Raw genomic sequence first — 23,713 nt, 5'->3', positions numbered from 1 at the left:
GCACATGAATGTTTAGAGGTGGTGGGAGGGGCTTCCGTCAGCCTGCCCCAGGGCAGCTGTGGCTACACATGTAGTTTACCACCACCAGTGTGTGAATGTGAAAATGAATGAATAATTGATCCAATGTACATGCTTTGAGTATGTGTAAATACAAAAGTGCTATATAAATCTAATCCATTATTATTATTATCATTATTATTATTATTATTAGTGTACATGTTAAGCACTATGGCAGGTCAGCAAAGGTCGTAATGTTTGTACATACATGGTCCCACCAGCACTCTGAGAAGTTAGGTAACTGGTGTTCCAGGCTGTATTCCAGAAACTCAAACATAACACTGATGATCATACACATCCACCAGTCCCGAATCATCAAGGTCTGAGGAGGAAAATAGGGCACAGTAGGTCTATGAGTGGGAGGAAGTCAGCAGACATTGCAGAAGGAAATGTGGCATTGTTCTTTATTGCAAATGCAAGAATGCAGACTGATCTATTTCACAGGTGAGTGATAAAGTTTTCTTAACACATCCATCTGCCAAGTATTTGTTTAATGGTCATTTCACATTCTACATGAAAGCACTACTTAGCTTAGGTGCTAAGAATGCATCAATTCTTGGTAGATTTTTTTTTTCTTTCAATGCAAACTGAAATTAATTTAACAGTTTCTGTACAAGTGAGGCCAAAAATGTGTACAACCCATTGATTTATGTACGTTCAGTGTGATAGCTACCTTGATGTACCATCCTAAGAAGTGAGCAGGGACAAATCCGTCCATCTTGTCCTGCAGAAACAAATGAACATGACATTCAACCCCAGGTCATTGTGCCAATTTCAGTCTGGAAACACAATCATCTCAATCTATAATTTATAAACTGCACCATCATGAAATTAACATTTAACAGTTTGTCTCTTAACAGCTTTATATTCCATTGACAATTATCACATTGTCTGAATTGTTTCAGATGGCAACGGACCTTTGGAAAACCAAAACATATCTGTGATAAATCATTAAACACCATCTTTTATGTTCTAAAGAAAGAATGGCACCATATTTAGTTCACATTGGCACTAACCAGAAACGAGTACAGTGTGTACTAGGTCATGGGAAAGGACAAAACTCGGCTCCACATCATACAGCCCAAAAAATAAAACAACATATTTTGTAGTTTTACCACTATCTGGTCATCCACACAGTATTTGTCTTTGGTGCATTTTGCTTAGTAACAATTTAGTTTTTTCATATTAATTTTTACTGTAATGAAAAACTATTTTATTTGGATGACAAAGATTCCTAACATACTCATGATCCGAAAAACCTTTGCTCTATTTTGGAGAAGGACTGGGTGGTGGTGTGACCCACTCAGAGGATGAAAGCAGGCCAGCTGTAGAGATGGATAGATAGTGGACACAGCAGCAACAGCAGGCTGCCTCCCCAGGGGGGAAGGCCTGTTCCTACTGACGAGCTATAATCTGCACCAGACACAAGCCTCTGGAGTCTGTCAGGATACAGCTGCTCAGACTGTGTGTATGTGAACATAAGAGAAAGAGACACAGAGGATGGAAAGGAAACAGAGGGTTTTCTCAGTCCGACAGACACAGATGGCTGTGTACAGACCCATTTAACCTGAGAGAAAGATCTTCAACATTAGTCAAGTTTGTAACGCTCCAACAGAGACATTTTACACCTTAGAGGGTCCAGTGAATCAACCCCCAAAAAATCAAGATAATTTAAGGAAACAAACCATAGTTGTTCATATAAAAATGACTAATCAATCTAAATAAAAATAGAAATAAAATAATTGTCAACTCACCCAGATGTTGTGGAAAGGATCAGTGACATTTCCTGGGTCGTAAATGAGGCAGTTTCCTCCATAGTCACGCTCAGGGAGGGGGACCCCAAGCTTAGGGTCGATGTATTTCATGAACTGTCGTCCATCGTGCACTGTCTGGGAAACAGAGTTCAAATAAATGGAAAGTATAATTCACAATTACAAAAGAACTTGTGAGAAATTATATAGTTTTATACAAATAGCAAGAAATCTTAAGCTCAAAATCAAATGTAGCATCTAAGCTATCATCATTTGGACCAAAAATATATACATAAAAAAGATTAGATACAAAATTAGGTTGAAAATATACAATATTGTGAGAACTATGAGAATCTGGGATCATCTCTCAGTTTTAAGTCTTGTGTGACTCAAGTATATAATCTTTTTTTAATAACACTTTTCAGGCCTGAGATGAGATACTGATATAAAAGAGGGATTTTCTCCTATATTAAAGAGACTAGCTTTCAGACAGGCACTCTAATTAAACTGAAAAAGGAAAGAAGCCTGCAGAGTTCTACTGTAGAAGGATCAGAACAAGAAGTTGGAGCAGGACTTTGGCAAAATTCTTCCTGTTGGCCACCATTATGGGTAGCTCTACTTGGTTTTGTTTTTGGTCTCTGATAAGTATCCAGTTCACACAAACTACAAATATCCACCAGATTTACAATGTAGAAAATCATGTATGTATGACCACTTTGTGCCTCACATTTGCTTTAAAAGGTTTTGAGAGTGTGTTTTTCACTGGGATTTAAAAAAAAAGCTTTGATATTTTCCATGATGGAGCTCTGCTGCTTACCATCACATTTTCTCTCATCATATTTTCACTCTGGAATCAAACCAGAGTGCATACAACACCACCATGTATATTGGCATGTGCTTGTTATACTTTTTCTTCTTTGGTGATGCACTTTTATGTGCATATTCTGATATCTTTAAGTGTTAAAATGAGTCTTTCTTTCCATTAATGTCCCCTGCAGACTTACCTGAAACAGGATGAAGATGAGGAACAGCTCATAAACAACAGTCACACAAAGCCAGAACCGCCAGTAAGCTGCAGAGAAAGGAAGTGAGGGGCAGGGATTAAACATTATTTCTTTGTTCTTTAGAGGACACAGTACTCTCAGTGTTTATATGTTGTACAGTTACACAGAGTGGTATTAATTTTATGTCGATTACTAATGACTTGGAAATCTACACACACCTTCCTAACTGTTCTCACCACACCTTAATCCTGGCCATCATACAATGAGTAATGGGTTGTCTGGGTTTTGCTGAGGCACAAAACAAACGGCTTTTCAAAAGCAAATGACCTACAGGAGGGAGTAGTGATTCATTTTTTCTATAACTGTTATAATCCGTGCAGAATTTCTCAAAAATCATAATACTTAGAAGAAAAATAAACTTAACTTCTGTTAAATTCACACAAGAGTTATATGACTTCATGTATATAGGTTCAGTCCCTCTGGGCCTTTTCTCAGGACATGAACCTGTGAACTTTCAACAGAACTAGTCAAGAAAGGCTGGCTCAACAGGTCAGGGAGTGTGACGCAATTAGACAAGACAAACTCCCGTTGTCTCTTCTAAGAGGAGGTGGCAAAAAAAAAAAAAAAAAAAAAAACTGGTAGTGCCATAAGAGCAACCACCTCCAACAACCACCAGCAACTGAGCCCCTAAAACGGCCACACCCTCTTATCTTCCTTCCTCCCTCCCTTGCTTGTTTCCTTTTCCTCTGGAGTGAGTGGCAAACAAGTTGTGTTGGAAAGGAGATATGGATAATGTTACAACCCTAGAAAACAAACATTTAGAACAGAGGCCTCCCTTTATAGTGTTTAACTTATCCATAAAACCACAACAAAACACTGTACAGCTAAAACATGAAATTAAATTTGATGAAATGGTTATTATTGCTATTACTGAGATATTTTTATGTTGTGAAAATCATATTATAATACATATTTTTCTTTTGTCTTTAGGGTTTAGTTTGTCTACAGTCCTCTGAAAATACAAATGTTAAATTTTTTCAGTAATGTTGAACATTTTTTCAAAATACCTGCTCTGAATATTCTCTAGATTTGTGTTTGGTAAATGTTTGTCATCTGTGGACCGTACAGACTATTTAAAAACCATAAATAACCATCTTTTATATCATTTTTGTCTTGTTGAAAAGACACTCAGATTATGCTCATTTTCATTTCATCGCAAATAGAGAAAATAAACAAATTAAGGAATAAATCACAAAATCAAGGACACGTATCACTTCACCTTGAGGATTTTCATCTTGTTCCATATTCTCTAAATAATCTAAGGCCCCAACTTTCAGCCAAGGCCAACCACCACATTTATCATAATAATTATCCATATCCACTGATGTGGAAAATACATCACAGTAATATTTTTAGCCATGTCACATCTATCCTGCCTTCACATGACACACAATTTGACTTTAGTAATTCCCTGAACCACTGGATTATTACAGCAACACAGTAAGCAGTCACTGAATACACAGGAAAAATACGAGTCTTTAAACAGACCCTTTATTCAGTGTTTAATAATTTTCATGTTTAAACTGATACTTATAACTACAGTATATGTTAAAGCTATGCGAGCTTTCTTCAAGGAGTGATGCAGCTGTTGACACTGTACGAACTTTAGTGTTTATGCTGCTCTTGATGGGATATGTTTGGACCTATAATCCATTCCAGGAAAGCCATCCCACCTGCTTTAGAAAGATTTTCAGTTCGTCATCTTCTCACATGTCTTCTTTATTTTGACACTTGTGTTTAGCTAGCTATTACATGTATTGATTCGCAGCACTCAGAGGATCTATATTTCATATCAGGATCCATCATCTAATTCTCTAGTGTAGCTATTGATCAGAATTGTAGTAAATGCTCTCAGGTTCCCTTACTCATCTGCACTGGAAAGGCAAAGTTGAACTCAACACCTGAGCCTCTCCTGATGATGACAAACTACGTCAACGGCATAAAATCCCCGTCGTAGATAAAATAGTTTAAATAATGTTTTATTTCTTTTGAGTGCAGGATTTTTGAGAGACTAGCTCAATAAATGTCACTTTGATATGGTCTTACATATTTTAGGGCAAAATAAAGCACATCTGAAAATAATTCGGGTGTAATTTATTATGAGATGTCTTTTTTTTTTTAAAAGATGCTGATGTGCTTAACAGGAAAAAGAATCTATGATACTTAATTAAATATTTTGCAGTAGTGCCACATTGGCTTGTTGTGTAAGGAGTGTGTTGTTTGTACCTGGATGTGGTCTGGTGAAAGGTCCATCTTTGGCTTGTGTCACACCAAAACAGAGAAACACCAGGATACTGGCGACAATCCCCCTGTAGATACACAGTTATAAACATGTCATTTGGTTCTATGTCATAAACTGGTTATACAACAGTTATAAACAAAACAAGGAAATATATACATACATACATATAACTAATAAGTATCTCTAAAATAACAGTGTGTGTGTTTTTAAAACCAGAATATGAATATTAGACAACACAACAACACCACAGTCCAACCACAGTTTACTCATAGGTTTGCAGATTCAGTGGTTTCCACATGAATACAAAGAGAAGAAAAGGGAAGGCAGGGTTCAATGCAATAGTTTTTTGCAGACAGCTCTTCCTGATTATCTGTTTGAGAGATCAGATGAGGACACAGATCTGAACTCACAAATGAGCAAAGAAGCCACTGAACTCACAAATAAATTATAACTAATGCCAATTGAAAAGTGTGAATGTGACTGGTTAAGTGGGCGTAGGAAGGAAGTGTACGTGATTTACAGAGTAAAATCATGTATCAAAATGAGAGAGAGCTAATGTGAGTAAGTGACCAAAACGACAATGTTCACGTAGAGTGTGAACAAATCAGCGCATTAGGATGTGAATGAATAAGTCAATAAGATTTGGCATGTGTGCTGCCAGGAAGAAGCTTTAACATCTTTATCCCCACAAGCCACAATATGCTGACTGTGGCCGATCCACTTATGAACAACAATCCACACAAACACCAACACACACATAAACAAACCTGTAAAACCACTCATTCATTTTATGTGGAATGGATTGGTCTAATCATTCTCCTCCACACTGACACCAGTGCATCAAAGGAAATTAAATATACATATATACTATATACAGCATGCATACAAAAATATGTCTTATTAGTCATTCATTCATTTTCCAAACCACTTAATCCTCTAGAGCAGGGCTGTCAACTCATTTTAGTTCAGGGGCCATATGCACCCCAATGTGTTCTCCAAAGGCCTGACCAGTAAAATAATACTGTCAGTTCAATTATATTATGAAAGTGTTTACATCTACAAAGTTTCCTTAAAATATGAATAGCATGAACAACCCAAAATGTCTTAAGAAAAATAAGTGCAATCTTAGCAATATTATGCCTCAGCTTATCATTTACATATGTGCATTACGACTTACAGATCACAGTGGATCTACAAATACACAGAACATTTACTAACAGACAGAATATTGAGGAAAAAAAGGCACTTCTCTTAAGACATTTCAGGTTATTCACATTTTTTGTTAAAGGACAGTTTGGAAATGTAAATATTTTCATGTAATATTACTTTTTTACACTAATACAAAGAAAAATTGGGGTTGTCATTATTTATAGGTTATTATGATAGTATTTTATTGGTTGGATCAATTTAAGATCAAATTAGACTGTATGTAGAACCTGAACTAAAATGATTTTGACATCTTTGATTGTTAATATTAGCATAATTTTTACATTGCACAAATTCATCCTGTGGGCCAGATCAGACCCTTTAGCAGGCCAGTTTTGGCCCAAGGGCCAAGGGTTTGACATCCCTGCTCTAATGGGTCATTGGGGGGGGTTCTGGAGCCTATCCCAGCTACCAGTGTACACCCTGGGGTGTGATATATACGGACAAAGAACCATTCACATCTACGGGAGATTTAGACTTGGGCGATTAAACTATTAATGTGCATGTCTTTGGATGGTGGGAGGAAACTGGAGAGAACATGCAAACTCCACACAGAAAGGTCCACACCAACTGATGATGGAATCTAAAGATTGCTGGATCGCCACATCTGGGTGATTTTTCTTGTTATTGTAAAACTTCAATTAAAATTTGCGTTTTATGAATGTTGGGCCACTCTAAAGCTAGAATTTTTACGTTTACTGTGTGACGCCAAATGGAAGGTGAGATCCAAAACACTGCATTATTTGGCATTAAACTGTACTTAAATGGCACTCCTTGCTTACATAATACTCCACTGTTATCCCAAATAGGATGCAGGTCATGCATTGGCTGATCAACGCATGAAGGATACGCCAACAACAGTCAGGTTTCAGGAGCATTGTTTGGACATGTTCACAACGCAGACAGAATGTGTTTCTCAACAGGGCTTTGTAACTGCTGTTTGTGACACTGCCTCTTACCTGTTTCCAGTCAGCTCTAAGTGTTGTACAAAAACTAGGAGTCATGACAGTAAGAAAATCACTCTTTACAAAAATAACCTCTTCCCAAGTTTGGAAGACTTGGGAAGAGGTATATACCTAAGGGCCAGATCAAGTGAAAGTGAACATCAGAGTCAAAAATTAAAGTTTCACCTATTATTTCTCAAATAGACTAATTTTTTAGCTTAACTCTATTTTATGGAACTGTTTATAAAATGTCTGTATCATTTGTAGAAAAAAAACATATACACTACCAGGCAAAAGTTTTGAACTCACCTGGTTTTTCTTTATTTTTATGACTATTTTCATTGTAGATTCTCACTGAAGGCATCAAAACGATGAATGAAAACATATGGAATTATGTAGTTTAAAAAGGTGTGACAAAACTCAAAGCATGTTTTATATTTTACATTCTTCAAAATAGCCACATTTTGCTTTTATTACTGCTTTGTGCATTCTTGGCATTCTCTTGATGAGCTTCATGAGGTTATCACCTGAAATGTTTTCCAAAAGTCTGGAAGGAGTTCCAAATGATGCTGAGCTCTTGTTGGCCATCTGTGGTCCATCTCATGTCATTTAAATAAGAAGGTGAGTCCAAACTTTTGCCTGGTAGTGTAACTGATTATGTAAAGTTATATTTCTGACATATATGTAAATGTACTATTAGTGATAGTAATATTTTAAGTCTGTGAATCTTTAGGAACTAATTATTCACCGGTACAAGAATACAGAAAGGTCATGCACAATCAAATTATTTGTAAAATATGCTCTGGTATTAGCTGTATATATACCACTTCAGTTGTAATATGTATGTGAAATAAAAGTTTATTAGCGTATTTGTAGTGTTTTAGTTCCAGCAAAGTCTTTTTATTCTGATACTGAACAAAGTGACAAATTGCTGATCCTCTGTCACAACATATTTGTGTTCATAAAAACTTATCATTTAAACATTTTCATCCAATATTGATCCCAATTGCAATTTAACATCATAGTTAAAGCCCTGTTTCACTTAGTATCAATTTCCTTTGAGAACAGCGTGTTTTGTACATTTGCATAATGTGAAAAAAAATTATGTTAATTTTGACCCCCCGTGTCACGCAGCAAATTTAAGTGGAGCCCGACTAATATGGGATTTTTGGGGCCGATGCTGATACAGATATTGGGGGCTAAAACAAAAAAGTCGATATCCGATATATTGGTCGATAATCGATATATTGGGATGAATAATTCCTGCTGGGGGGGGGGGCGTTGCGGTCTGTGATTTTCAGAGCGAGGCGGTAGCTGTCCATTCTATCCAGGGAATAGCGGTCCGTGATTGTGTGTGTGTGTGTGTTGGGGGAGAGGGGGGGGGGCAGCAGTCTGTGCTCTCTGGGTAGCACAGACACACACAGGACCAACGAGTGACAGAATCTCCGGGCAGCAAAAAAGTTAATACATCAGTTACATATTGACCGATGTTGATTAATTGGTGATAAGCTATAATCGGGCTCTAAATTTAAGTATTTTTACCCCAAAATTTTACTTCTGTAAATTGTAACATGTGTCATGTGAAAGTACTTACTGAGACTTATTCATACATGTATTAAACATGGAGAGAAGTTATTTAGTTTAAACACAGAGCTGATTGAACATGAAATGTGTCCCTGTGTCACCGCTTGGCTCTTAAGAGAAATGCTCAAATTTCTGGTCACAAGTAGAAACACACCCACTTTTAAACATTATGACAGACATATCAGCAGAGTTTTGTTTGTGCAAATATTGCAACGCTGACCTTTTGAAGAAGGTGGGAAAGGAATGAAAGAAGGAGGCTGTGTTCTCCAATCAGGAAGGACTTTTTTTTTGTGATGCAAAGACACAAAACTCCACTTCACTTTTCTGTATTCTGATATGATAACCAACACATCACATCTCTGACTGGTAAAACACAGTCAAGAATGGTAAAGCATACAGAGATGCATGTAAAAACTAATATTTCATCGCTGTCAGGCAGAAACCTTGTAAATCCATTTTTGGTTTTTGTCATAAAACAATTCTATTGGTCAGTCTTTCACGTTGGCCTGACAGTTTTAGAAATATTAACCAATGAAAAGTGTTGAGAATGGCTTGTGACCACATCTCCAACTCCATTCATTTATTCAGAATATACATCGTTTTTCCAGTTTCCTGAAAAATAACCATTTTGGACATAAGAGCTTTCCGCCCGACAGCAACGATTTTTCAAATATTAATTAGCCTTGTAAAAGATTTACTGTGAATATTGTCTTTTATGGAATATGGAGAATGTGGACAGTGGTTTCTTGTGTATGTGTTTTAATCTTCAAGGCTCTTTTAATGGGGATGTTGAATAAATGATGCCAGGTTCTGACTGACCTTTTAGTGTTGTAGGTCGTGTCCTGAGGGGTTTCTTCCAGTAGCGTGACGTAGACTAAAGCGCAGGTCAGAATGAACAACACCGTCACAGTGTGAGCTCGCCTGCAAACACACACGGAGGGGAGAATGACAGTGAGAAAAAAGCACAGAGGAACACAAATCTCAACCGTTAAGATAAAAGCACAACAGAAATGTCCACATGAAAACAGTAATTCTGCTGATGATGCAAGCGCAAATGTGGGTACAATAAATCTGAGGTAAAATACAAGAGTCTGAACTGACTTCTATAAGGGAACATCCTGCAAAGCCTTATGGAGCAAAGCGTAAACACTGATTTACATTTGTCAGACATGTCAACACCTCTAAAAGGACATTTGTCAAACAGCTTGTATCAGTATTTTGGTATCCTGAACTGCCTGTCGCCTATTTGTTGCATTAGGCCGTGAACTTCTATCATCTCGGTGGAGAAAACAAACCTTGGCCTTTCTTCATGCAGCCGTTGTTGCCTATAGCTGTTCTCATATACGTCCATGGCCTCGGTGGGCTTTATCTCATCTCAAAGGGCAAACACGAGCTGATATGAGTCACGACAACATGCATTATACAATTATACCTGCTATAACTGCCAACTGAAAAAGAAATTAAGCAATAAAGCCAAGAGTTTTGGAAAGCTGACAAAGACTCGAGAAAAATATTTGGAGAAAGAAAGTAAATTGGGGAAGTCTGTAAAGCTGAGGATAAAGCCGAGGCTCATTCAAATGAGGCTGTCCACAGAACTAGCATTAGAATCGAGGGAAAAGTGGATAGATGACCCCATTTCACAAAATGTTCAGACAAGATGTTATAATACTAACATCTGTATATTCTAATTAATTTAAAGCTTTATCTAACTGGCAAAAGTGCAATAACATTTTGAATGTTTTCACTAGCAAACATAACAGTATTTTGTGAATATACACAAACTGAGATTTGATTTGTAGAAGGAGGAATCTCTTCAGCACCACAATTCTTTACGGTATGGTGTAAGATATTTTACTTTTATCATGAAACTGCATCTCCTATGATTTCTATATGGCATATATCACTTTCTATAATATTAAGATTACTTGTTCAACCCTTGTTTTTGCTATAAACACACAATGTGCAGATTATTACACAAGTTTTAATTCTGTGTTTCCGCTACCAGATGTTTTCAGTGATCTTGGAAAATCTGATTTTACTCAGTGTGTATCTGCAACATGGAACAGCAGCAGAAAAAGCTGAAGATTGCACCATTTGTATCTTTAGGGTATTTCACAGTTTCATTTTTACAATATTTTTCTAATAACTGTTCCCATTTTAGCTCATGTAATCAGTTTATATGTATATATTTTTTGGTTTTAAATTGGTTGTGTTTTGCTTTCATCTGAGTACAATAATTTTCTAACTATTTTTTTAGACTTGTACTTATGAGGGTCCATTTTTAATCTTCATTATTTTCCTGTTTTCTCAATTATTTTGCAAATAATGTCTTCACCTGAATATATTCCGAGTCTACATATATATATATATATATATATATATATATATATATATATATATATTTATATATATATATATATATATATACATATATATACACACACACAATATACATTTTCTATACAGATTTAACAACAAACTATATCTCCCACTTATCACACTCAGTCACATCTGGCACAAATTCATGGAGCCGTTTCAGAATTAACCAATATTAATTCTAATTTTTCATTAGGAAATGGTGTGCCATTACAGGTTTTGTAAATATTAACCTGGAGCTTCAAAAAGGAGTTGATGAAACATTCTTATATTAAAAAGCATATCAGTGTTATATCAAAGCTCATTTTGCATCGAGGTCACTGCTGTCTTCCGTCAAAATTAAGAATGTCAACCCTTCGGCTCAGGGTCTGAGTCATGGAGACAACATGCCGGCTATCATTAGCATTTTCTCCTGTTCATCTCCTTATCCAACCTGTTTGGCAGGAGACACAGGGGGGGATGGCTTCTCTCTTGCTTGACAACAACACAACGCCACTGGGAATAAAAAAAGATGCAGCGGAAATACACGCTTGGTGTAGCAGAGAGGCAGATAAAGAGCTGAAAAAAATGACTGGTAATATTGAGGTTAGGCATCTTGAGAAAATCAACTGATTGTTAAAAATAGTCCAGTGACTAAACAGAAATAGTCTGATGGGGCTGACATTAGTAGGACAAAAATACTGTATATAACTTCAGGCCAAAAAATACAACTATAATTAACACACTCTCCACCGGCACAATTTAATGTTTCACTACATCAGCCTCTGGTTCCTATGATCTCTGTTTCTTATAAATCACAAGTTCAGTGGCCATGTGACACCATGTGAATAAAATGAACTGCTGTTCTGGGCATAATTTTCTGTGGGTGATGCAACTACTCTGCCGGCTCTAAGTTTCTCTTCTCTTTAATAACAAATGACACTTTATACAAAGCAATGGTGGCAGTTAAAACCTAGTCTATGAAACATCCATAAATTTCTTCATATGTGTGGAGGAAAAAGCAAGTGTCATTACAGCATATTAAAACATCTAAGAATTAGTCTCTCAGCTATTTCTATTAACTCAATCAACATTAATTCTGCCTCAGACTCAATGTATTTCTGTTTGCAACAACTGTTAATGGACGCTGCCATCAACACAGTTCTCAGTGCAATGCAACCTCACTTTACTACGGTCAGTGTGTCTGTTTCACTGATAGCGTTGTTTGGTTATGACTCAACTTTTTCATTAGATCGTAAACTACCTTTAAGTTTTCCGTTGTGGTTGAGGTGACACTAGTTTTTAAAAAACACGTAAACTTCTGGTTCACTTGACAGAAAAGGCTGCAGAATGTAATGATGACAGAGTGTTTTAGTGCTACATACATGCATGCAGAGAGATATTTGATGATGGATAATCAGGGCTTTGCAAGTTGAATACAAGGCAAACAGTGTCAACATCATTCTATATTATCAGTTCTCCTTTGTGACATAACTGGGAGTGCCTGAAAACCACTGTGAAGCTAAATCCCTTCACCACAAATCTGGCCTAGGTCAGAATTACAGTTCAACTGTTCATTAGAGCTGGTTACATTACAGCTGATTTGTTTCATGATACAAGGCAGTCTTTGTAATGCTGGACCATCAATCATATTATAGACATAAGCTATGTTTGTTGGCTGATCATTGGGCCTGTTTACCTCAATTGTAGGCCCTATAGTAGCAGAAAGGGTGCACAGTTTGGTTAGTGTCATATTGTGATTGTCATTAATATTTGTGTGTACTCTAAAACAGGGCTGTCAAACTCATTTAAGTTCAAGGGCCACATACAGCCAAATTTGATCTCAAGTGGGCCAGAAGAGAAAATAATAGAATAATAACCTACGAATAAAAAAATCCAAATTTTTCTGTGTTTTAAAAAGTAAAAGTGCAGTTTTACTAATATTATGTCTCAGTTTATCATGTTTGTGCATTACGACTTACAGGTCAGAGTGGATCTATGAATACACAAAACATTTGGTAACAGGAAGAGTTAAAATTCCACTTAAACTTCAGGTTGTTCATGGTTGTTTAGATTCTTTACATTTCTGTTAAAATATAGTTTGTAATTTTAAACATTTTCATCATAAAATGTTCCTTTTTTTTTTTTACACTAAAACAGAGACAAGAATTTGAGTTGTCATCATTTATATATTGTTATGCGATTATGTTACTTGTCCAATCCACTTCAGATTGAATTGGTCTCTATCTGGGTCCTGAACTGAAATTATTTAGACATCACTGACTGTTAGGCCTAATATCTTCAGTGTAATTTTTGCATTCACAAATTCATCCCAAGGGTCAAAATGGACCCTTTGGCGGGCAGGTTTTGCCCTGCGGGCCACATGTTTTGCACCCCTGCTCTAAAATAGCCTATATAAAATGAAACCAGACACTTTAATTTTAATTAAACTTTAAAAATGTAGCTAGTTCCATTTTGTATTTTTTTTTTTTTACATACCAGCTCTGTCATAACACACCCTGGACCTTTACATTGCCGCCTTTTGCGATTAGATAGTTGTACAGGCTGATACTGACTTTTGATTAATTGTGCAGCCTTAGTCAGAAGCGATTACGAGAAATGAATTGTGTAGCTCAGATTGTACTGTAAATAGCTTCCTGGTAGCTTAGCTACGTTTGTAGTTGCATTGTGATTCAAGGGGTTAAAATACTGGTTTTCAGTTTTAGAGTAGTTAACTGATAAAACTACAAACTTTGCGGCCATTAAGTTGTAGTGATGTTTCTTTTTAATTCTACCACAGCTTCCCTATGGTAACTGAACCCCCTTTAACCAACCCTGACCCTTATTTCTTTCACTGTGACCATCAGGCAGCCTCCACCTCTGACCTTCATAAACTACAGGAGTAAAAGAGCAGCAGGCCTTGCATTACTCAACATGTTCGCACAGTAGTGTCATCACAGAGCCTCAGGAAAAGGACACCTAACCTCAATACCTGCAATGCCTGAAATACGTGAAATATTTGAAATTTTGAGGTTCTACTAACTGCTTTTCCTGGTATTTACCTTTTGTTGAACAATTTTGTATTGTCATTGTCAACTCAATCATTATTTTGACATAGGAGCTTAAACTATTTTTTCCCAGAAGCTTCACCTAACTACATTTCACCATCGAATAACTTCACTGCATGTCAACTACTCCCAATACGAGGGAGTTGAGAACTTTCAAAATAAGTCCTCAACACTGTTTATTAGTTAGGAAATCTAAGCTGCAAACAAACCAAGAAAGAGATTTTAATTATGGTTGCCCTCTGACAATGACCTTTGACTTCTTCCAAATATACTGGATAACTGTCCTAGGCTTTACACACATACATGCTTGGAAGTTTTTGACGCTGCTGAAGCGACAGGTTGAAAGCCGTTGGTTACTATAGAACTTGCAGCAAAAAAGAATGTCACTTTTCCAGACAAACTTCATGCCATTACATGACACCTGCATCTTACGCATTTCATCACAAGGTACCAGAGTGTGCTCATTCATATCAGCTGGTGCACACAGAGCTGCACCACAGAATATTTATCTTGACATAAAGTCTGTCCAGGATGTCTTCCTGCTGAATGTGCAGGCTGGGATATTAGCTTCCAACAGCAGGCACCAAGCTTGGATGTGCAATGTAATCACTGATGACAGCAAACTAGCAGGACACCCTCAAAAACTATACCACTTGGAGCAAGAAACAGTCAGTATGGGCTGAAAAATAATCACTTTATGCATTTACAGTATATATTGAGCAAGTTCATAGTGTTGTTGTCACTGATGAAGGTGACTGTCACGTGGGCCTGGACCTTTCATTTCACCTTGAAACTTATGTATTTCCTTGAGGCTCATACTCACAAACCAACAAACGCATGAGATAGTGCAGTTTTCAGTGTGACATTGACACTGGTGACACAAATGGTACATTTCCAAACAGCACTCACCAGAAAAAGGTGTTGGTCCCATCGTCGTAGACTTCACACTCCGTGTTTCTCCGGTGCAGACTCTCCCTGGAGGTCTGCTTCATCACCTTGGCTTTGATCGGGGTGCTCTGGTCCTGACAGCCCGGTTCGATGGAGCCGTTGTTATTGACCTGCTCCGCGGCGGATGCGGTGCTCTTGCTGGGGGCGTTTGCCGCGGTCACACCGCCTTTCTTCGACTCGGGCTTGGTCATGGCTGTACCGACCGGCCGCCCACGGTGTGATAAAAACGATCCTGCGTGGTGTGGTTTATCCCTGGGCTCTGCTCCCGTCGACTGTCATCCGCGTCAGCCCCACCCAAGTGACTGTCAGCATCCTGGGGGGTCGGAGTAAATATGCATCAGACAGTAACAGTAACTCAAATGACGTCCTGTGTGTGGTTTAGCTTCAGTGACCACCGCATGGCACAGGAAGGACATACACATAATATATGGAACTTCTCAGGTGGTAACGTCTACGTATGTCACCATATTACTGCGAAACAGGCAAAACAGGAACAGTCGTCTGACAGCAATACTGTTACTGGTTTAACCACTGTATGGGGATTCAATTTACGGCTGACAGGCAATAAAAAAAAATCACAGTATCTGCACTGCTATGACGACGCCTTCATGTTAGACAGCTTGGCTAACTGTTAGCTATTTGTAGCAGCCTATTTTATGACAATTTGACCTTGTACACCAGGCTAAGTTAGCTGACAGAAATGAAAAACAATTAACTGACATAAAGCCAGTCAGTACCGAGGCGAATATTTCACTTCTAGTCTACACTCGCTAATAAATGGGAGTTAGGTAGTCGTGGAGGTGTGTTAAATTGAAGCTAACATTACTTACCAGCTGAATTTATGGGATTACTGACTGGAGTTCGGATGAGTTCACAAGAACCTAACGCCCCATCTGTAAAAAGACGTAAGTTCCTTTTTCGCTTAGTACAAATAAAGGTTATTTCGTTTAATGGGAGACGGTCGCCGGTGGTAAGCTGTCTGTGGCGTTAACAACAGATAAACAGCTCCAGACACACACATCACATGGGCATGGCGTCTACTGGGCATCAAGATGACAACACTAGCAGCAGCACATCCGGTGTAGTCTCTTCAAAATAAAAGCCTAACCTATAACTACACAGTACTAAAGCAGCAACAGTAGTCTTATTTTGAAATGTATATATTAGACTTGACTTCAGTTTCTTTTTGTTTCCTCTAATTTTGTTGTTTTTGACGGTCTAACCCGTCTGGCGGGTTAAGCATCGGATCATCCATTTATATGCTTTAAACATCCTGCAGATTAACCCTTACGTTTCACTTTTTCACAGTCACAGGTCGGTAAATGTGCAACAAACTGCACACAGATCAGACATTTCCGAGCCTGAACTCTAAAAACAGCATTGTTTCCTTTCTGCATGTTTTGGGTAATTAATGTCGTAACTTCCGTTTTGCCTGCAAAGGTCAAAGCCTCTGCATGCAATTTGCAACCTAGGTCAACAACAAGACGTAACAAGAGCTCTTGTTACCAGTGGAGAATGACTTATTGCAACCACTGAAAGCGTTAGGAAAAACAAATAAAATATATAACATCTGGAGATTTTATTTATATATCCATGTTCACTTCCTTTAGCCTGGTTAAAGCATTAATACATGATCACACTGAAAATATTCCATTAAAAGTTCTGCATTTAAAACCTTATGTAAATCTAGGCCTATTTATTATCAGAAAAATGTACTTAAGTGTAATTATTTTGCAGTAAAATGGTTTAGGTCCATATTTCACCACACTGCTTATGAGACTTTTGGATTAATGGAACTCCAAATTATAAAATGTTGCAGTTACTCCAAATTGAGGATGGAAATGAGCATCTGGACTTCTACCAGAAACAAGTTCAGAATTCAGGATCTGTCATGGTCTTTGATATAAACGGTCTCTGCCAATGTCCAATTCCAAATGAATTAACCCAGATAAACATATAGTATGGTAGATCATTCAACAACTCTTCTCTTGTACAGGAAATTCAGATTCAATACAGACACAGATTAAATGGCAGCCAAAGGAAAATTATTTGACAGCTATAACCTGACTGTGTCTCCAAATTGTTAAGGAGCCAAGCAGAACATTCTCCTCCAGACAGAATTTTCCAGTTGGACAAACTCAACATGGCTAAACCATCTTTATCGGTCTCTTGTATAACTGAAGGCTTCAGGCCAAATATAAAAACAAAACTCAAATGAATGATGAAAGCAGAAGCAAACAGGTCATTATAATAATGGTTAATGTTCATGTTTTTAAAAAATGTTCCTCAAAGCAAGATCAGCAAGGATTTGGATAGATAGAATGAAATGACACCATTATCTCTGACCCCTCAGACGACACCACATCAAGAACTGTCCTTCATAAATCAGTGACAGAACCATATGGATCAGGATTACTGTGGCAAATGTTTGTCAAGCACTTAAAGATCAGTGTCAAAAGTCTCATCTTAACTGTCTTTTCTCTATAGAAACACAGACCGTGCTTAGATAAATCAGTATTCAAGTTATTTTTTGGTAGAAATGGACACTGTGTGCTTCAGACAAAAGACAAAAAAGAACCATCCAGACTGTTCACAGCAGCAGGTCCAGAGCCTGTCATGGTGTGGGGTTGCATCAGTGCAGAGGGCAAAGGTCATTGTTGCTTCTGTACTGCATCATTAGTGCTGCGAAGTACAGTGAGATTTTGGAGCAACACACGCTGCCTTCAAGAGGAAATCTAAAACGATCTAAAATGAAGGAGGGTGTGGCTTCTGGACTGGCCTAACGCAGTCCCCTCTTGTCTCCAACAGAATGTGTGGCTCATGTTGAAACACACTAAAACCCCACAGTGTTTCTCTCTTTAAAGCAGCGTTTTTCATCACATCTGTAAAACCCAAGTGATAGCCTAAGTGTCATGAATCTGTTAGTGTTTCCGTGATAATGCAGCTGAATCACTTCCCTCACAGTGAACAGCTTCGAAGTGTACTCCATCATAAGCAGTCCGTTTGATTACATACCAAATCGATATTTCACTCAGGCCTTTTTGGAAATTTTGTTGCAAAGTGCATTGTGTGAACGAGAATTCCACACAGCCACAGTATGGCTGCTGCAGCAACAAACACGGAAATGACTTCATTGGTTCTTGCTGCTGCAGCGGCGTGGTATTCCAAAAAGGGCCGAATGACAGTTGGGTTTCCGTTTCTGTTTTGGGTTGGTATGTAAACAAACGGACTCTTTGTGATGGAGTACACTTCAAAGTTGTTCACAGTGAGAGAAGAGATTCAGGTGCGTAATCATGAAAAGACTAATGGACTCGGGTTTTACAGATTTGATGAAAAATTGTTGACGAACGTGCTTTAAGTCTCATTTGCAGGAAGAACAAAACCTGAAACATTTAATCATGTATGTCTTTAGTTCCTAAATATCTTGTGAAAAGAAATAACAACACTGATGTCCCAGCTTTTTTGGAAATGCGATGCTAGAATCAAAATTGAAATAAATGTTTGGTTCGAAAAAAGTAATTAATTTCATGATTTGTATGAAGTGTCAAATAATGTTTTGCTATCTTGTTTTCAGCATAATTCCAAGTGAAAGGGAATTTACATCACACTGTGTTCAGATCAAATTAGAAGTTAACATAACTACTGTTTTGATATACAGAAAAAATATGTAGAAAAGTTTAAAGTAACATGAAATAAAGTAAGATTCATTTTATTGGTATCATCTACATCAGGGGTGTCCAAATTTTTTTTCAAGAGGGCCAGATCTGATAATGTGGACATTGCCAGGGGCCAGTGGTCCCTTCAGACATTTTTTAAACAGTAAAAATTACATATAAATGCGCTGTTCTACAACAATTTTATCTTCATTGTCACAATATCATTTTTTAAGATGGCAATGTAACCAAATCTAAGCCACTCAGGTGTGAACAAATTAAAAAAAAAAAAAAAAAATTCTGCCTTCCTTTCACATCTGGAGTCAGATAACATAGAACAAACTGTATGGAGTATCTTAAACTTCCCAGTTGATAAAAATCTTAACCCCACATTCATTTTAAACATGACTTATATGAGTAATCATTACTCATATTTTACTCAGTAATGCAAAGTCTGTTAACGTTTAAGATGAAAACATATGACTCTTACTCTTGTCTTTCATAAAATCAGAAAGTAATATTTTGTGTCACATCTACAAGTACATAACACCAGCAGTTATAGGCAACTAACCTGGCAACTTGGTAGCCTGCCTTGGTGGCGAATTCATTTCACTCCCAGGTTCACGTGAAGAGTCACTGTTGTGAGTTTAAAGCAGCTTGAATTTGCTTCACTTTTTCGGAGTGCTCACTCCCTGCTAGCTTGCCGTATGCGTTAGCATATTTTGTCTGCTCGTGTCTCTTTACATTGAATTCCTTAAACAAGGCAACAGTCTCTTGACAAATTAGGCAAACATAATTGCCTCGATTTTCAGTGAAAAAAAATTGTAATTCCCATCTCTCCTGGAAGCGGCGGCCCTCACTGTCAACTTTCGTTTTTTTATTTACAGGCGCCGTGGTTTGAAATTAGCGAAAAAGGTTCACGGCGAAGTCACAAAGCCAGATAGAGTTAGAGTGGTGCTGCCACCATGAGGTGAAAGGAGAAACTGCATTTGGAACCTTTTATGATTCATGTACTCGGTTCAACAGTCCAAGCGGGCCATAAGTAATATAATATAAAACCCAAGCTGTGGGCCGTATAAAATCTGACCGCGGGCCGTGATTGGCCCCCGGGCCGGACTTTGGACATGCCTGATCTACATATTTAGTGTTAGTTTGAAAACAGAACACCCTCCTCTTGATTTTCCTTTTCCTGAAGATTTCAAGTGCTTTCTCTTGCTCTGCTCAAGACAGGGGTCATTGTGAGGGCTCCTTCACGTCTGATTAATAATATGTACTTCATGTGCATGTGTGTAAATGATTGTTATAGCAGAATCCACAGCCAAAGGCAATACTCTCTGCAGGCGGGCTGAGTTCTAAGAACCATAATGGCCACTGTAGATCATAAACTGTGAAGACAGAGGTCTTGTTTTTTTAATGGTAAATGAGTGGCAGGAGTATTAGTAGATTCCTAGGGGGGAGGTGTTTGCCTAGACTGGGTTTATAATGTTTGACTATGTGGATATAAAACAATTTGCATTCAAAAACAAAAGCTTTTGGGTAAGGTGAGTGCAGCCCCTTTAATGATAGTTTACATACTGGGGTTGTAAACATGTAAAATTCTGTTAATGTGTTCTCTTCTATTGATATTACTGGCAGGACACTTAATATAAATCTATGTATTTGCACATGTATATGTAAGTGTATGTGCGTGGGTATGTATATGTGTGTGTATATGTGTATGTATGTGTATGTAAGTGTATATCTATATATGCATATGTATGCATGTGTATATGTATATATGTATGCATGTATATATGTGTGTGTGTGTGTGTGTGTGTGTATGTGTGTGTGTATGTGTGTATTTATGTGTATATGTACATGTTGGTTTAGACAAAGGGGTGAGACCTAATAAACTGTGCTTCTTTTCACTCCTTTTCGAATATGACTTTTTTTCTTTTTCTTTTTTGTGTGTATTATTATTCTATGCTTCCTTGAATTTTCATTTCTGTATCATGTTGTGCAAAGAAGTCAATTAGTAGCAATCAGGAGGTTTGTATCATTTCCATATTCGAAATAAATGAATTGAAAAAAAAAAAATCTGAAATATTTCAAGAAAATAAAATGATGCTATGTAAAACAAGAGTTCTTAAGAGTTCATGGCGCAGGTAAATGGAAACAACTAGTCTTATCTTAAAAGGAACATGGATAATTTAAGAAGAATAGTTAACAGTGCAACATTTAACACCCCCCCCCCCCCCCGCCCCCACAGAATTTATAGGTTCACACTGAAGTGTTAATGAAATAGAAGCTGCAAGAGGCTCTTTTTTTTAGGAACGTATACCCTTCAAATCTTAAAATAACAAAAGTACACATGTCTACAACAGCCTGGGTGTGTTACTTACAACACAGCCACCATCTGAGACTAATTGTGGCTGCATGTTTTAGGGAAATAAATTAAAAAATGAAATGTCATCAAACTCTCAACTTGAGATGTCTTTTGGAGTTTTTGTTTGTGTTTGTTTTTCCTTAAATAGCTTTTTATCAGCACCAGACAAATCACAGTTACACTGATAAGGTTTACACACACACATGATTTTGTGGATTACATCTTTATGGTAGGAAACAGGGCCTAATTCATCCGGGAAATCACTCTAGCCGGGTCCGGGTGTGGCAAATGATTCCCAAATATCAAGCACAAAGGCAGCATGCGGAGAGAACAGGGATCAAATGACAAGCCTTCCCCCTTCCCCAAAGGCCTGTGGTGTAGCCTGAAGCCCCTCTGCAACATCAAAAGGTTAGTTAGTTCAGGTGAGTGGTCCAGGTGGGGGTTGGGTAGCTCTGGAAAAGGGATGTCAGCTGAACAGCACCTGAGATGTATAGTGCAAAAGACACTTCTCTTAAAATATAATAATGTGTTTCAGTAGGAAAAATGTGAAGCGTGTGATAAATCAAACACGCTACATGTTATAATTATTTTCTTTAACCTATAAAGACCCAAACATCCACTGGTGACCAAAAGTAACTACTGATTTAAACTGTTTAATTCCTGTTAATCTGTTAATCCTAATACATTTTCGAATATTTCATAGGTTCACTTTACTGTAAATGCTGCTGTGACACTTGGATTTCCCCACAGTGGGATAAATAAAGCCTTGTTTTATTCTGTTATATTGTTTAATGAATCCAAAATATGTGGTTACAAAGAAAGTCTGCAATAAGCTACAGTTCAAGGAATAGTTTGTTCACAGTTTAATGTTTATGGTTTTTGTTATTTTCTGTCAGTGACTGAAATTTTTGAGAATATAATCAGTGAAGATAAGGACATTTTACACTGAAAAGATCTTTTCTTACATCAGCAATATATTCTCTGTGTGGAAAGAGCTTTATGGATGTTTCTGGGCATCCAAAATTAATACTATTACATCTTAACCCATAAAGACTCAAACAGTCGCCACCGACCAAAGCTATCTACTGATCTGAACTGTTACCTGTTGATCCACTAATCCTATCAATACATGTAAATAACTGGTGTAAAATACAGTTTGTCATCTTTTCATGGTCATCAGATATGACCCATTTGGATGTTCAGAGGCTCTGTAGCGAACATGGAAACACCATATCATCTACAGCAGAGGTGTCAAACATGCGGCCCGGGGGCCAAAACTGGCCCACCAAAGGGTCCAATCCAGTCCGCGGGATGAATTAGTGAAATACAAAAATTACACTGAAGATATTAACAATCAGGGATGTCAAAATACATTTAGTTCAATTCCATCTAAAGTGGGTCAGACCAGTAAAATACTATCATAATAAGGTATAAATAATGAAAACCACATATTTTTTCTCTTTGTTTTAGTGTAAAAAAAGTAAAATTACACAAAAATGTCAACATTTACAGACTAGTCTTTTACAAAAAATGTGAAAAACCTGAACAAATATGATCAACCTGAAATGTCTTAAGAGATTTAAGAGTAATTTTACCAATATTCTATCTGTTATTAAATGTTTTGTGCATTTGTAGATCCACTGTGATCTGCACGTTGTAATGAACATGTAAAAATGAGAAGCTGAGGCCAAATAATAGCATAAAGTGTTAAAATTGCACTTTTTTTTTCCTTAATAAATTTCATTTTGGTCATGGTTCATGTTTTTCCATATTTTTTTAAAAGATAGTTTGTAGATGTAGAAATTTTGATAATATAATCTTACTTTTTCTACTCTAAAACATAGAAATTAGACACACAAATTTTGGAATTGATATTATTTATGTATTATTATGTTATTATTTTAATGATCCGGCCCATTGCAGGTCATATTTGGCTTTATGTGGCCCCTGAACTAACATGAGTTTGACACCCCTGATCTACAGCATTGATTCACCAGTAAAACTCACAGAGTTGGATCAATAACAGTGAATGGAAATGCTTGGTTTATGTTCATTCATTCATTTTCTGAACCCGCTTTATCCTCACTAGGGTCACGGGGGTCGCTTGGAGCCTATCCCAGCTACATAGAGGCGAAGGCGGGGTACACCCTGGACAAGTTGCCAGTTCAGTTAATGATATATTTTACTGAAAAAGTCATTTTTTGCACAGTTTTCTCTGTTTTTGATATAATAACCCTCTACTTTAATCTGAGCTTTTATGAATATATACATGATCAGTAAATTAAAAACAGGAAAACACCTGATTTATAAATCAGATTGAGCGAAATACAGAGGATAATAATATAATAAATGGTGATAAATCACTTAAGAAAGGTTAGATATCGGGAACATTTCATTTGGAAATTGACACAAAAGTAGCACTGAGTCTTTATGGGATAAATGTATAATCTGTATTTTAAGTCATATAAATGAAGCT

At 37.2% G+C, this 23,713-nt stretch overlaps 1 protein-coding gene across 2 annotated transcripts in view; it reads right to left on the bottom strand.

Moving 5' to 3' along the window:
* Nucleotides 1–16,266, bottom strand: part of ptdss2 (phosphatidylserine synthase 2) — a 29,574-nt gene extending 13,308 nt beyond the window's left edge. The window contains exons 1-8 of one of the 2 annotated variants that reach the window (XM_030135978.1): nucleotides 16,050–16,266; nucleotides 15,181–15,532; nucleotides 9,668–9,769; nucleotides 5,099–5,181; nucleotides 2,813–2,880; nucleotides 1,812–1,946; nucleotides 731–781; nucleotides 266–379 (exon numbers count right to left, since the gene is read on the bottom strand). In XM_030135978.1, coding sequence (XP_029991838.1) covers nucleotides 266–379; nucleotides 731–781; nucleotides 1,812–1,946; nucleotides 2,813–2,880; nucleotides 5,099–5,181; nucleotides 9,668–9,769; nucleotides 15,181–15,410 — 783 coding nt within the window. In that variant the 5' untranslated portion in view covers nucleotides 15,411–15,532; nucleotides 16,050–16,266. Of the gene's footprint in view, nucleotides 1–265; nucleotides 380–730; nucleotides 782–1,811; nucleotides 1,947–2,812; nucleotides 2,881–5,098; nucleotides 5,182–9,667; nucleotides 9,770–15,180; nucleotides 15,533–16,049 lie in introns of those variants that run through there. The other variant, XM_030135979.1, reaches the window with a different exon arrangement.
* Between the last annotated feature and the right edge of the window lie 7,447 nt (nucleotides 16,267–23,713).

This window comes from Sphaeramia orbicularis, chromosome 6 (assembly GCF_902148855.1).
Source record: "Sphaeramia orbicularis chromosome 6, fSphaOr1.1, whole genome shotgun sequence".
NCBI lineage: Eukaryota > Metazoa > Chordata > Actinopteri > Kurtiformes > Apogonidae > Sphaeramia > Sphaeramia orbicularis.
This window is presented reverse-complemented; position numbering and strand designations above follow the sequence as displayed.